The sequence below is a fragment of the Bradysia coprophila genome, unplaced genomic scaffold, assembly GCF_014529535.1.
Source record: "Bradysia coprophila strain Holo2 unplaced genomic scaffold, BU_Bcop_v1 contig_358, whole genome shotgun sequence".
NCBI lineage: Eukaryota > Metazoa > Arthropoda > Insecta > Diptera > Sciaridae > Bradysia > Bradysia coprophila.
Window position 1 is genome coordinate 3,931,651 of NW_023503616.1, and position 12,025 is coordinate 3,943,675.

General features: G+C 36.5%; 1 protein-coding gene across 1 annotated transcript in view; it reads left to right on the forward strand.

The window, feature by feature from the left end:
- Positions 1-12,025, forward strand: part of LOC119081597 — a 78,004-nt gene that overhangs the window by 43,495 nt on the left and 22,484 nt on the right. Inside the window, exons 29-40 of the mRNA XM_037190631.1 lie at positions 40-347; positions 410-544; positions 607-955; positions 1,013-1,257; positions 3,449-3,971; positions 4,032-4,210; positions 4,276-4,448; positions 4,673-4,760; positions 6,944-7,177; positions 7,240-7,655; positions 7,717-8,366; positions 8,431-8,563. Coding sequence (XP_037046526.1) covers positions 40-347; positions 410-544; positions 607-955; positions 1,013-1,257; positions 3,449-3,971; positions 4,032-4,210; positions 4,276-4,448; positions 4,673-4,760; positions 6,944-7,177; positions 7,240-7,655; positions 7,717-8,366; positions 8,431-8,563 — 3,433 coding nt within the window. The remainder of the gene's footprint in view (positions 1-39; positions 348-409; positions 545-606; positions 956-1,012; positions 1,258-3,448; positions 3,972-4,031; positions 4,211-4,275; positions 4,449-4,672; positions 4,761-6,943; positions 7,178-7,239; positions 7,656-7,716; positions 8,367-8,430; positions 8,564-12,025) is intronic.

The following is a 12,025-nucleotide window of genomic DNA, read 5'->3' on the forward strand; positions in this document are numbered from 1 at the left end:
AGCAAGCACCGTTTTCAATTGCGTTATTTTTTTCCTCAGTGATCCTTCCATTCGTTGGTTCAAAGATGAGCAGCCTGTTGTGTATACGCCGAAATGTCGTCAATCCAACCTCAATGGTGTTTGCTGTCTTGAGTTTACAGCTGTTGCGGAAGCAGACAGTGGAGTGTATAGATGCTATGCACGAAATACAACTGGCGAAGTTTCAACATCCGCCAAGTTGGAGGTGTTCCCAAGTCCTGGCTCACCCGATTCTGCACCAACGTTTACTAGATCAATAAAGGATACGTATCACACTCAATTAAACGAAGTAAAATTGAGTTGCCATTGCCGGGGTTTTCCAACACCAGGTTCGACACTATCAAATGCACTCCATTTACACATACTTATAGATTTGTGATTTATGTCGTAGCAATAACTTGGGTTAAAGACGGAGTCACCATTGAGCCAAGTGAAAAGTATCTAATTGAAGATAAAGAGGACGGAACCTGTGAGTTGACCATCAATTATCCAAACAAACAGGATAACGGAAAATATGTCTTGCAAGGTAGGTTGATTGAATGCAATTTCGAAATGGAAAGAATTTTAAAAGAAAGAATTCACGTACAGGAGAAAACCGCGCCGGAAAAGCGGAAATTTCTCACCTTGTCCAGCTTCAATTAAAAGATGCACCACCAAGGTTACCACCTCCACATCCAGCTGCTGCAGCAGCAGCTGAGGCTGAGACCAATGGAACAAATGGTGTGGAAGATGATACGAACTCACTACCGAAAGGTAGAAAGAAGGGTAAAGGAGAACGCGAAAGTGTTGCCAGTAGTACAGTTCGTGAAGGAAATTGGGTGTCACGCTATCATGAAATCCCGATTGATCCAAAGACAAAACTTCATTTCGCTGCTTTCTTAACGGATAGAACTATGGCTGAGGGTGGAAAGACCAAGTTGTCAGCTTATGTTGAAGGGTACTTAACATATGCATGAAGTAAGAGAAATTGATTTTAATTTTTTTTTTTCCTTAGTCCTGATCCCAACATCAGATGGTTGAAGGACGACAATCCGGTTGTGTTATCATCAAATTGTCGTTCACAATTGCGTGACGGTTTAGTGACTTTAGATATGGCTCAATTGAAGCCAGAAGATTCGGGTGTTTATAAGCTCATTTGTCGAAATCAGTCCGGCGAGATTAGTTGCTCTTGTAAATTAATGGTTTATGAAGTTGTTAAAGAAGATCTTACTGCGCCATTATTCTCTGTGCCGATCAAAGGTAAGAGCGTGGATTTTGTTTTATTTAGAATTGTGACGTACTTCTCACGATCGTCTTGCCCAACATGAACATTATATCACAAAAAGGTAAATAAAATGTTTTAAGATCATTTCGGTGTTCTGCTTTTGTTGCACGAAAATTCGACGCCTCACCCTCATTAAATTGTACTAACTGCAACAACATCAAACGAAACTATCAATTATTTTCAGACTCCTATCATGCTCATTCGAATCAACTCATACTTGAATGTAAAGTTCATGGAGAACCTAATCCTACCATCGACTGGTACAAAAACGGTGTTAAATTGACGAAGAACGAACACTATTCGTTCAAGGAAAATGTGGATGGAGTACGCCAACTAATAATTTCCGATCCGACTTGGTCAGATAATGGCAGCTACAAATGCGAAGCAACAAATTCTACTAAAAGTACCGAAATCAGTAAAATTGTTGATATAAGCGATCGCATGAAAAATGGCAGCGAAGAGTTGAATGGACTGAAGAAAAAGATCCGTGAATCGAAACAAGAGTCCGAAGAAGCGAAATTGGAATTCAGACAGAAACTGATTTTCGAATCGTTTTTGAAAAATGTGACTGTGAGTGAAGGCAATTCTGCCAAATTCATATGCAGTGTCAGAGGACCGGATGCTGATGTGGTTTGGATGAAAGATCTTGTACCGATTCGACGAAACTCACGGTTCTTGACTTCGGTTAATGACGGTCTGGTCATACTGGAAATACCGGAAGCACGGCCTAGTGATTCCGGAGAATATACGTGTTTGGTGAAGAATTCGAAAAGTGAGATTACAACAACGGCAAAGCTTAACGTTTACGATCGAACCAATGAAAAACTGAATGTTCCTCCGTCATTTTCAAGATCATTAAGAGGTTAGAGAGTTAAGCTAAATTTCAAATTGCACAGTGTGTTGTTGGTTTACATTTTAAATTGTTGAGTCGGTGAATGTAAACCAACAACATTTTTGCAGACGAGAATGCACTCAAAGTTTTGACAATGAAAAACCAACGCTGTCGGATTGAAACTTTGAGTAGTTGCCTTCTCGTATGTACTGTAGAGTAGACCATATTCCTAAATCAAAACATCTTACATCACATTTCCCAAAAATCATTTCCAGAATCATACGATTCAGCAACAAATGAACTTATACTGGATTGCATTGTTAGGGGTCATCCGAAAATTCATTGGTTTAAGGATAACTACAACATTTCCAGCAATCGTTACACAACAAACGAGGAAGTCGGCGGTATTCGCCGGTTGATCATAAAAGATCCAGTCTTAACCGATTTGGGCTGCTTCACATGTCGTGCTGAAGAAAATAATCAGATTGACGAAATTTCGTTACGAGTTTCAAACGTTGACTATGTTACGCCGACCAAGCCGAAAGATCAATCGGTCGGTCGATATTCCGATCGGCAGAGAAGTCGAAGTAGAATTCAAGACCGCAAATCAATGTCGATTTATTCTGACGACACTTTGCACAGAGATGCTAAGAAGAGACCCATATTCAGTACGGAATTAATGGATCGCACGGCTGCAGAAAACTCAACGATAAAGTTGACGTGTAACATTATTGGAATCGACACTACGGCCAGATGGTTTAGAAATTCTTTGCCCATGGAGCCATCGGTAAGATATCAGACCCGATTCGAAGATGGGCTTGCAACTTTGGAAATTTTCTCGGCTCGACCGGATGACTCGGCTGAGTACACATGTGTAGCTAGAAATCAATTCGGTGAATTGTCGTCGTCAGGATATTTAAAGGTATATCAGGGATACGAGCTGAGTTCAAAGGCTCCCATATTCACACGGCCAATGAAAGGTAGGTACTGCGTCAACAGTTCAAACATCTACATTTTTTTCAAGAACTTTTTTTTCTCAAGTCAACGCTCGATGAATGAATGTAGTGTTTTTATTTCAATGTCGTTCTGTTCCGTCTGTTGCTTCAATTAAATTTGTAATAAACATACCACGGGGAAACAAAGCGTGTCCGAACGAGTGAACTTTTGAATGGTGTTCTTGCAAAATGTTAGTCATTGTTGGTGGCGAAGCAATTTGCCAAATCACTAACATTTCTAGCAAAGAAAGACCACCAACCTGTAGATTCAGCGAAAAGTTCACTGTTCTTCTAAATCGCACAACAAGTTTTGAATTTAATTTGAATCGACCATTTCAGATACTTATAATTTAAATTCCGACGAATTGATACTTGAGTGTCGTGTCCGTGGATCCAAGCCAACAATAACCTGGACGAAAAACAATGAATTCATTGAGAGCAATGACAAGTATCAACAATTCGATCAAGCCGACGGTTATTGTAAACTGATCATCAATAATCCGGAAGAAAAGGACAGTGGACAGTATACCTGCAAGGCAGAGAACTCAATGTCCAGTGATAAGGTCACTCATAACGTTGTGTTCAACGGTCGTGATGCTTACATTCTCGAGAAAACTCACGGCTATTTCCACCGTGACATCAACAAGCCACACTTCCAAAATGCGATTGGTGATCATATGATAACGCAAGGCGGCGTTATTGCACTGCAAGCTGATATTCTACATGGGCCAGTTGATGTGCAATGGTATCGTGATCATAGCCAAATCGTGCCAGGTGATAAGGTGCGCGCCTTCCAAGATCATGGTATTCATACGCTGATTATACCTGATGCAAAACACGAAGTCAGTGGAACGTACACTTGGTAAGACTATTGTATAACCGTTGTTGGGTCGACGATGTTGATATATTTGTCTCGTTATAGCGTTGCATCAAATGCATTCGGCAAGGTCGAATCAGTAGGACACGTCCATATTGTTGGACCATCAGTTAAGGGCGGTAAATGTCCGTTGTTCCAATCGCGACCAGAAACAGAAATGTTAATTATGACTGGTGATCCATTCTCTTTTTCGTTCCGCTTAATCGGAGAACCAAAACCGAAATGTAAGACGGCTAATAACGTGCTTTACCATTTGCAATGGATATCTGATGCGCTTTTTCGTTCGCAGTGATTTTCATGAAAGGACTTAAAGACATCACCCAAAGCGATCGAGTGCTGAAGGAAACACAAGACGATTATATTCGATTTACCGTTCAACGATCGAATCCAATGGACTCTGGTACCTACTGGATCATTGCTAGAAACGAACATGGAACTGATCGGGCATTTGTGACGATTACGGTAAAACAAATTAAACGTAAACATAGACCACGCTGACATGCCTTTAATTCATTTATACAATTTTCCGCTTGTCATTTCATCTGTTAATCAATTTTCCTTCTATTCTTTAACCAATTTTTTTATTGAACTGCTTACGCTTATATTTGGTAATTTCTATTTTAATAAAACCAATAAAGGTAAAATCCCCGAAAAAACCTAAAGATCCTAATGAATGAAAATAACAGGTCAAACAACGAGCGCGATCAATAACTCCATCGTACAGCAGTTTGAGTTACCCCATCGATGATTTTGCAGATGTACAATACCTTAAAAGTGAGTATAATAGCCCATCAATCTGTTCATTTTGTTTGTGTTTTCGCTTCATAATTCTATAATTTACGTCTGAACTCCCAATAATCCAAGTATAATCCTTTGTCTATGTTACTCAATTCGACACAAACTTCTTTCTTTCTTATTTTACTTTCGTCCGTTGTAATCCTAACAACTTTGTTTGTGCTGCAAGATAACAACTCATTACGAAACTCAGTACAAAAATTGGTCAAAATTTTGATTCCTGAGAAGCACTACAATCTTTGATTGAGAGTCTTCATCCAAAAATCATGGAAAGAAATTCTTCCAACATTTAATTTTACAAACTAACGAAACGACGTCATATAGGTTCGTTGCTTATCATTCATTGTAATCTACTGTTTCCAATATGTAATTGTCGCACCTGGCGAGGCACCTGGCGTCCTGCCAATTGTAACCGTTGTGCGAAAACTGTCTTGACAAGACACTACAAGCACATTAAATGAAAGGACTAAAAATTAGTCAATCGATTAAAAAATTTGCCTACGAAATAGGCCCAAATTTTATTTTATTGATCTGCTTGTAATCAAAGTTCATGTTCTGTGTTTACTTCCAAAATTATCCTACTTGAACTAAGGACAAATTTTATTTTCTTTCTTATCTAGATGTTCAATTGACTATGAATGGATTGTTTTATTGTCCAGAAATAATAAACCGAATAAAATTAGCTTTGATAACTTAGTTGTTAACTCAACCAGCATTAATTTTATGAAACTGAACGATTTTGCATTACGAACAAATTTTTATTTTACTTTATTTTGACGCCATTTTTATTTGAATATTTTGTATAAGCTAAAAGAATTGATGGGACATTGATTGCTATTTTATAATTTGTAAATTTGACATGTAATTTGATATTTATTAAATAAACACTTCTCCGGGGACTTGTGGGCAGTTTTACCGAAATAACTTCAATGAAATTAGTACTATTCGATCGGTGAAGATTATGTTCCATCTTCCTATGCTTTACCAGCTTTTGACCTCCTACTACTTTATTTGCAGAATTAAGAACAACAAATGCATTTTTTAGACTATTTGAATAACAGCTTTCGCTTAACATGTCCTCCTGTTTTCCGAAGTAACTTTTAAGGTTAGTTAGAAGTCTTGCAAATTGATGTGTTTCAATTTAATCTACGGACGGCTATTCATCATGTTATAATATAAGGACAAGAATAAACAACAATCTCTGGCTCTGATTACGACTTGGCTCTAGTCATGTTAGAAGAAACGAATGAAAAATTTCGTATCAATTTCTTCAAATTCAAACTTGTTTGATCAAAAGAAGTTGTAGAACCGATATAAACACTGCAGATATGTTTGCTGTCCGTGAAAAGTTAGATTGATTGACTCTGTTGCATTAAGGTAAGCGCAAAAGAATAGTATTTACTGATTGAAATATGGAATTCACCGTCTGCTAATTTTCTATTGTAAACTGCCACGCTATTATGTTGTAAATAGCAACATATTTTGTGATTTTCTGGGATTTTTGAGGGATATCAATGTGCATCGATTAAAAATAATTTCCCTAGAGTGGACACGGTGTATTATTCTCACATAAATTTAGAGTAAGTGAAGATTTAGATTCTGTATTTTCTTATTTTGTTGTAAGTCGTATCCGCGTAGAGAGGAAAAAATCTAGATTTTCATTTGTTATTCGATCGTTCTGTAGAAACAATACAACAACTCTCAAATTAGGAAACAAGTCGCATTTCACTTTTCCGCGTGTGCACAGTAGGTTGACACCGAGAGGGGATAAAGATTTTGCACACATGCACAGCTTAATCAGCCTACCATAGTTTTAGTTTTCATGTACCCTGTTGAAGAGCCCGGGCTTTATATTTAAACAAAGCTTATTAAAGCTTGATTTCCACTTACCAAAAAAGTACTCTGTTTTGCCTCCGTTTAGCTAAACCACGTACTTGAACGTTCTTAGATCAAAAGAAGTAATAGAATTCGCTTATCATACAGGCTCTGCAGTTTTCACATACGCCTGTTAGAGTTCCTTTAAAATTCTATTCGAAATGTAACAACTAACTAATTTAATATAAAGTTTAATCTAATTTAAGGCGAATATAATTGTCTCCGAATCCTTATTTTTTAACATAAATGACTGTGAACTACGAACACTGACTAAGCCATGTTTTCAGATCCTCCGGATCCAATATCATCTGAGCCCATTTGTGTTGACAGTGGTCGAAATCACATAAGTCTTTCATGGGGTAAGTCACACAAGATTAATTCTGCACCAGTTCTGGCATACAAAGTAGAAGCCTGGTTGATTGGCATCGATGGCGGTGCTCGTTGGCAGGAGCTAGGAATAACTCCCATTAACAGTTTCGACGCTTTCAATCTTCGTTCCGGTTGTGAATACCATTTCCGAGGTAATTTCAAAATCGACATGAATTCCTTATACTCTGTTATCGTATGGTAAAAATCTATCTAGTCACACCTAAAAATCGATATGGATGGGGAAAATCCACACAAACATCCTCACCAATATTAATGGGTGGCGCTCAATGTTTACCAGAATTTACAAAAATTCTGCCTGGACAACTGAAGGCACTATCAGGCATGGATTTCACATTGGAATGTTCTGTAAAAGGAACACCGAAACCTGAAATCTGTTGGTACCGTGATGGCGTACAAATCCGACAGAACGATCAAGTTTCGATACGATCATTCGGATCAATTTGCCGTCTCACTATCAAAGGAATCACGGATCGATATTCGGGACGCTACACATGCGAGGCAACGAATTGTCAAGGACGAGTCTCCACATTTGCTAGATTACAAGTTGTGACCGATCCACGTATCTATGCAGCCGACAGTAACTTGAAAAGGAACATCGACAGCGATTTGGTATAATAATTGCCGGAATTCATATCTGGGGTATGTTTAACATTTTTGTTGTAATCTACAGGGCTCTTTAGGAGATATGATACCTCAATTTACAATGCGACTACGCGAACGACGTATTCAAGTAACTTACCCTGTCCGGCTAACATGCCAGGCTGTCGGATGGCCATCTCCATTAATAACTTGGCATAAAGACGGTGTGGAAGTCGAACAATCTGATCGAATCAAAACGTTCCACGATGGTCAATTTAATACTTTGGAAATTTCAAAAACTACTCTCAGTGACACTGGCATATACACGGCAAGTGCGAAGAACGAATCTGGCGAAGTATCGTGTCACTGCAACTTATATGTCGACAAAGGCATCCGGGGATACATTGCGCCAGAATTTTATTGCTCATTCGATCCAATATACAGAATTAAATCGGGAAATGAAATTCGAATATCTGGTCAAATCGAGGCCTATCCAACGGTTGGGGTCACATGGCAGAGAAATGGAATTCGTCTTCGGCCTAGCAGAAGACTAACAGTCACACTCGACCAAGAGGGCTTCGTCGAATTGGTCATATCCGATGCAACACAATGGGATGCCGGTATCTATACTTGCATCGCATCGAATGCAGTCGGTCTAGTCGAAAGCAACTGTCGTGTGATAGTCGATGAATTGGATGAAGAAAACAAAATAAAAGTTCCGGATATTCGGATGAATGTTCCGTAAGTGGAGAGGTGGCTCAGTGTAATAAGCGTTTAAATTAACTAAATCTCGACCTTTGTACAGATACTCCAAAGAACCAATGTTCGTTACGAAGCCACGTTCCTCGCAAGCATTTGAAGGTGATACCGTTATCATTTACTGTGAAGTCATCGGCGATCCAAAACCAGATGTTGTTTGGCTTAGAGACTTTTTAAAGGTAAGTTCATAACTTGGTTTATATTTGCTGCAACGATGATCTAATCAAGTTAATTAACATGACTATCATTGATCATGTTCAAATAACAAGGTAATCCATTCTGAAGAGACTAATATTCAACTCTTGCGTATTTTATGGATCTGTAATTCCGTACACGTACTTGCACATTTTTTTAAAAAAATATGTGTATCATCAGTCGATGTCGTTTTCAAGTTACATTTATCTTCGTTACTTCTGTGATCATAAGAGAAATTTATTTCTTTTTAAAAAGAAGAAAGATCAACGTTACATTTGAATTTAATTTATCTTGTAACACGGAAACTCACTATGTGACTAATATATTAAGTAATAAATAAGCTGTCATCATTAAAATCCTTATAAAATACGAACAATTTTATTGAACGAAAATTGCTTTAAAAGACCTACATTTTTTGTAACCTTTAAAAGCAATTTCCAGCCGTGTTTTTTTAAATAATTATATGCATAACAACATCATTATACGAAAATAATAACATCACAAAAACGTTTTCGACTCATCAATTTACATTTACATGCGAATTAAATTGTCTTGACCGTTTTAAATGCTCCCAAAGATGTGTTCTGATTTTATAATCGAATTAAATTTTAGGAAAATTCTTTTTTTGAAAATAAGGACAGGCCTGTCACATGTATAATATAATTAAAATTTTGCAGAGGTTGCGTATGAATTTCAGGAATCATTTCTACAACCTTTAGCTTTCTGCAGTTTACAAAAATCCTAGCATAAAGTACATTGGTTAATGTGTGTCAACATCAACAATCAACATGTTAATACAAAATCTGTTACTTTATTTGTTTTGCCACGCATTTTACTGTATGAAAACCACATCAATCAATCCTTTTCGTTTATTTTTGTCATCTACGTCGATCAGATATGACATTGCTGTTTTATTATATCGATATTTCGTCATAATAATTTCTCAACTCAGTGACGAAAAGTGAGACTTTCGATGTCATTATTGGCAAAAACGGTGAAGACAACTTAGTGACAAAAGTTTTTTTAGGCAAGAAGTGTATTGTCATACTCGGTTGCATAATAGTAATTTTCTCAACTCAGTGACGATAAGTGAAACTTTCGTTGGATTTTTTCAGAAAAACGCTGTATGCAACTCGGTGATAAATGATTTTTATGCAATGCAGTGATGATATTTGTAACTTACGCCGCCTGCGTGCAATGTCGTATGAACGTATTTAAGGATTTTCAAGGGATTTTATCGCACTAGTGCGATAAAAGCCACGTGTTCATGGAATCACACTAAGATTATCTTCGGTATTTATTTCATTTTCTTCATTGCATAAAACGTTGTATGCAACACGAATCGTATGGATGTATATTATCGCACACGATGTCTTGCCAACCTCGGTTTCGCCTCGGTTTGGCAATCTGACATCTGGTGCGATAATGTACCTCCATACGATTCTTGATACATAAATAACTATTTCGACACACGATGTGCATTGTCTAAAAATGTCTAAAAATTTACAAATCTCGGGCCTAAAAAAGCATTTATCACGCGGTGGCATAAATAACTATTATAGAACAAGTTGCGAAAATAAGTTGTTTTTGTCAGTAGATGTAAAGTTATCAAAGTTATCATTGGTATTTTCATGTTATTAATTTTATACCATTCACATGTTGCATGAAAAAGTGAACATTTTGCGATGGAATTGCATAAATATTGATTGTCTCTGTTTAAAAATGTGTAAATTATTAGCTTGTTTTGAAGAGGGATAATCGGTTAAACTTTGAATCGACACTTTTATAATGAAAGTGAAATTATGAAATTAGTTCCGAGAAATATTCTTGGCTCCAGTTTGGGAATGCTAATAAATATATTACTCCTAATAACTTCATATGTTTTCTTCAAATGAAATCTTGACAATAATAAACTCAGGGCCCAATATCTACAACCAAGCAAAGTTTTAGAAACTATATGAAGAAAACCCAAGAGTTCGTAAAGAATGTTGATAAGTGTTGTGATATGGGACATAAGCCAAATTTCACATTGATGAAAATAGTCACAGAATTTTAATTTATCATTAAAATGGTTCCTGCAACGGTTTGTCAACACCATTCATAGAATTTTCTACATAACACTAATACGTAATACCTTCAACCAGCGAGTAAGACTTCAAAACAACAATATATAAACCGCATCTTAAGATCCGATTTCATGACCTTGACATCAACTTAAACAAATAAACATTTTTAAGTAAATATATAGGTAGAAATGAAAAGTATGCGCTCGTTTTTTCGTGGCTTTTCAGAATGTAATGAAAAAAAAAAAAATAAAAAAAATGTTTTCTTTATATTCATTTTTGAATTGTGATATTTCTTGTGATGTGTAGTTTTGTGACTGAAAAAATATGATGATCATAAGCGATGAAATGCAAACTCACCTTGTTGATTTTTATATGAATGTGTTGAATGCTTTAAACAATCCGAATATTGTTTTCTGTATCTGGCGCCGATGATTGTTTTTTGCGAAACTAAATTTTCTTTAATTAAAACGTGAGCAATTCAACGTTTTTTTAATATCTTTTTAAACTTGATTTGCAGATGTTTTAACGGTTTCTTACCTAACTTACGTACGTTAACAATTTCTCATTTTCTGTTTCATTTCACTTCTTTCCGTCGGTATTGTCAACCCTGGTTGTAATGTATTAACCATTCAGAATTTCATCACGTTTTTTATGTGTTGAGTTCAACGAATGAATCATTCTATTTCTTTTCAATACCAAAGAACCTTTCTTTTCTTTCTTCTATTTATTAAACTGGTTGTAGGTCTTAATTTAATATCTAGTCTGGATGTAAATATATGGAAATTAAAAGAATTTTTAGGTAATCTGAGTCGATTTTCGATGTCTTCCGATGATTTCTTTTATTTCGAAAGATGTATCACATTTTGAGTATAATACGTGAGGAAGGGACTTTATAACTTATAACTATACCACTAAGCTGTTTCACTTCGAAATAGATTTTGGTATTGTTTTCTGAAAACATCTAAAAAATGTCCACAGCATGAAGTATCCCAATCCCAACGAAAATCAAGATCTTAACCTGTCGCAGACGGCAAGTATATTAACAGTTTTACTATCTGATCTATTACTTCATTTGATCGAAGATATTCAGTGATTGATTTCAGAAATCTTTTACTTCATTTGTTTTGAACATGCTTTTTGCAATATAGGACCTCACTAATCAGAGCTTGTCATTTATTATTGATGTCGTTGTTTATAACAGATGACAGTCGTAATATGAAACAACATATAGCCCTTGTTGACATGTTTGATTGGTTTTGGTGGACTGACGGTGGCAACAAACGAAGCTCCAAACGAATTTGTTGAAAACCTGAAATTCGTTTGTAGCATGTTAAGTGAGTAGCGATTGAGGGGCATAGAATCGTGTAATTTGAATGCAAA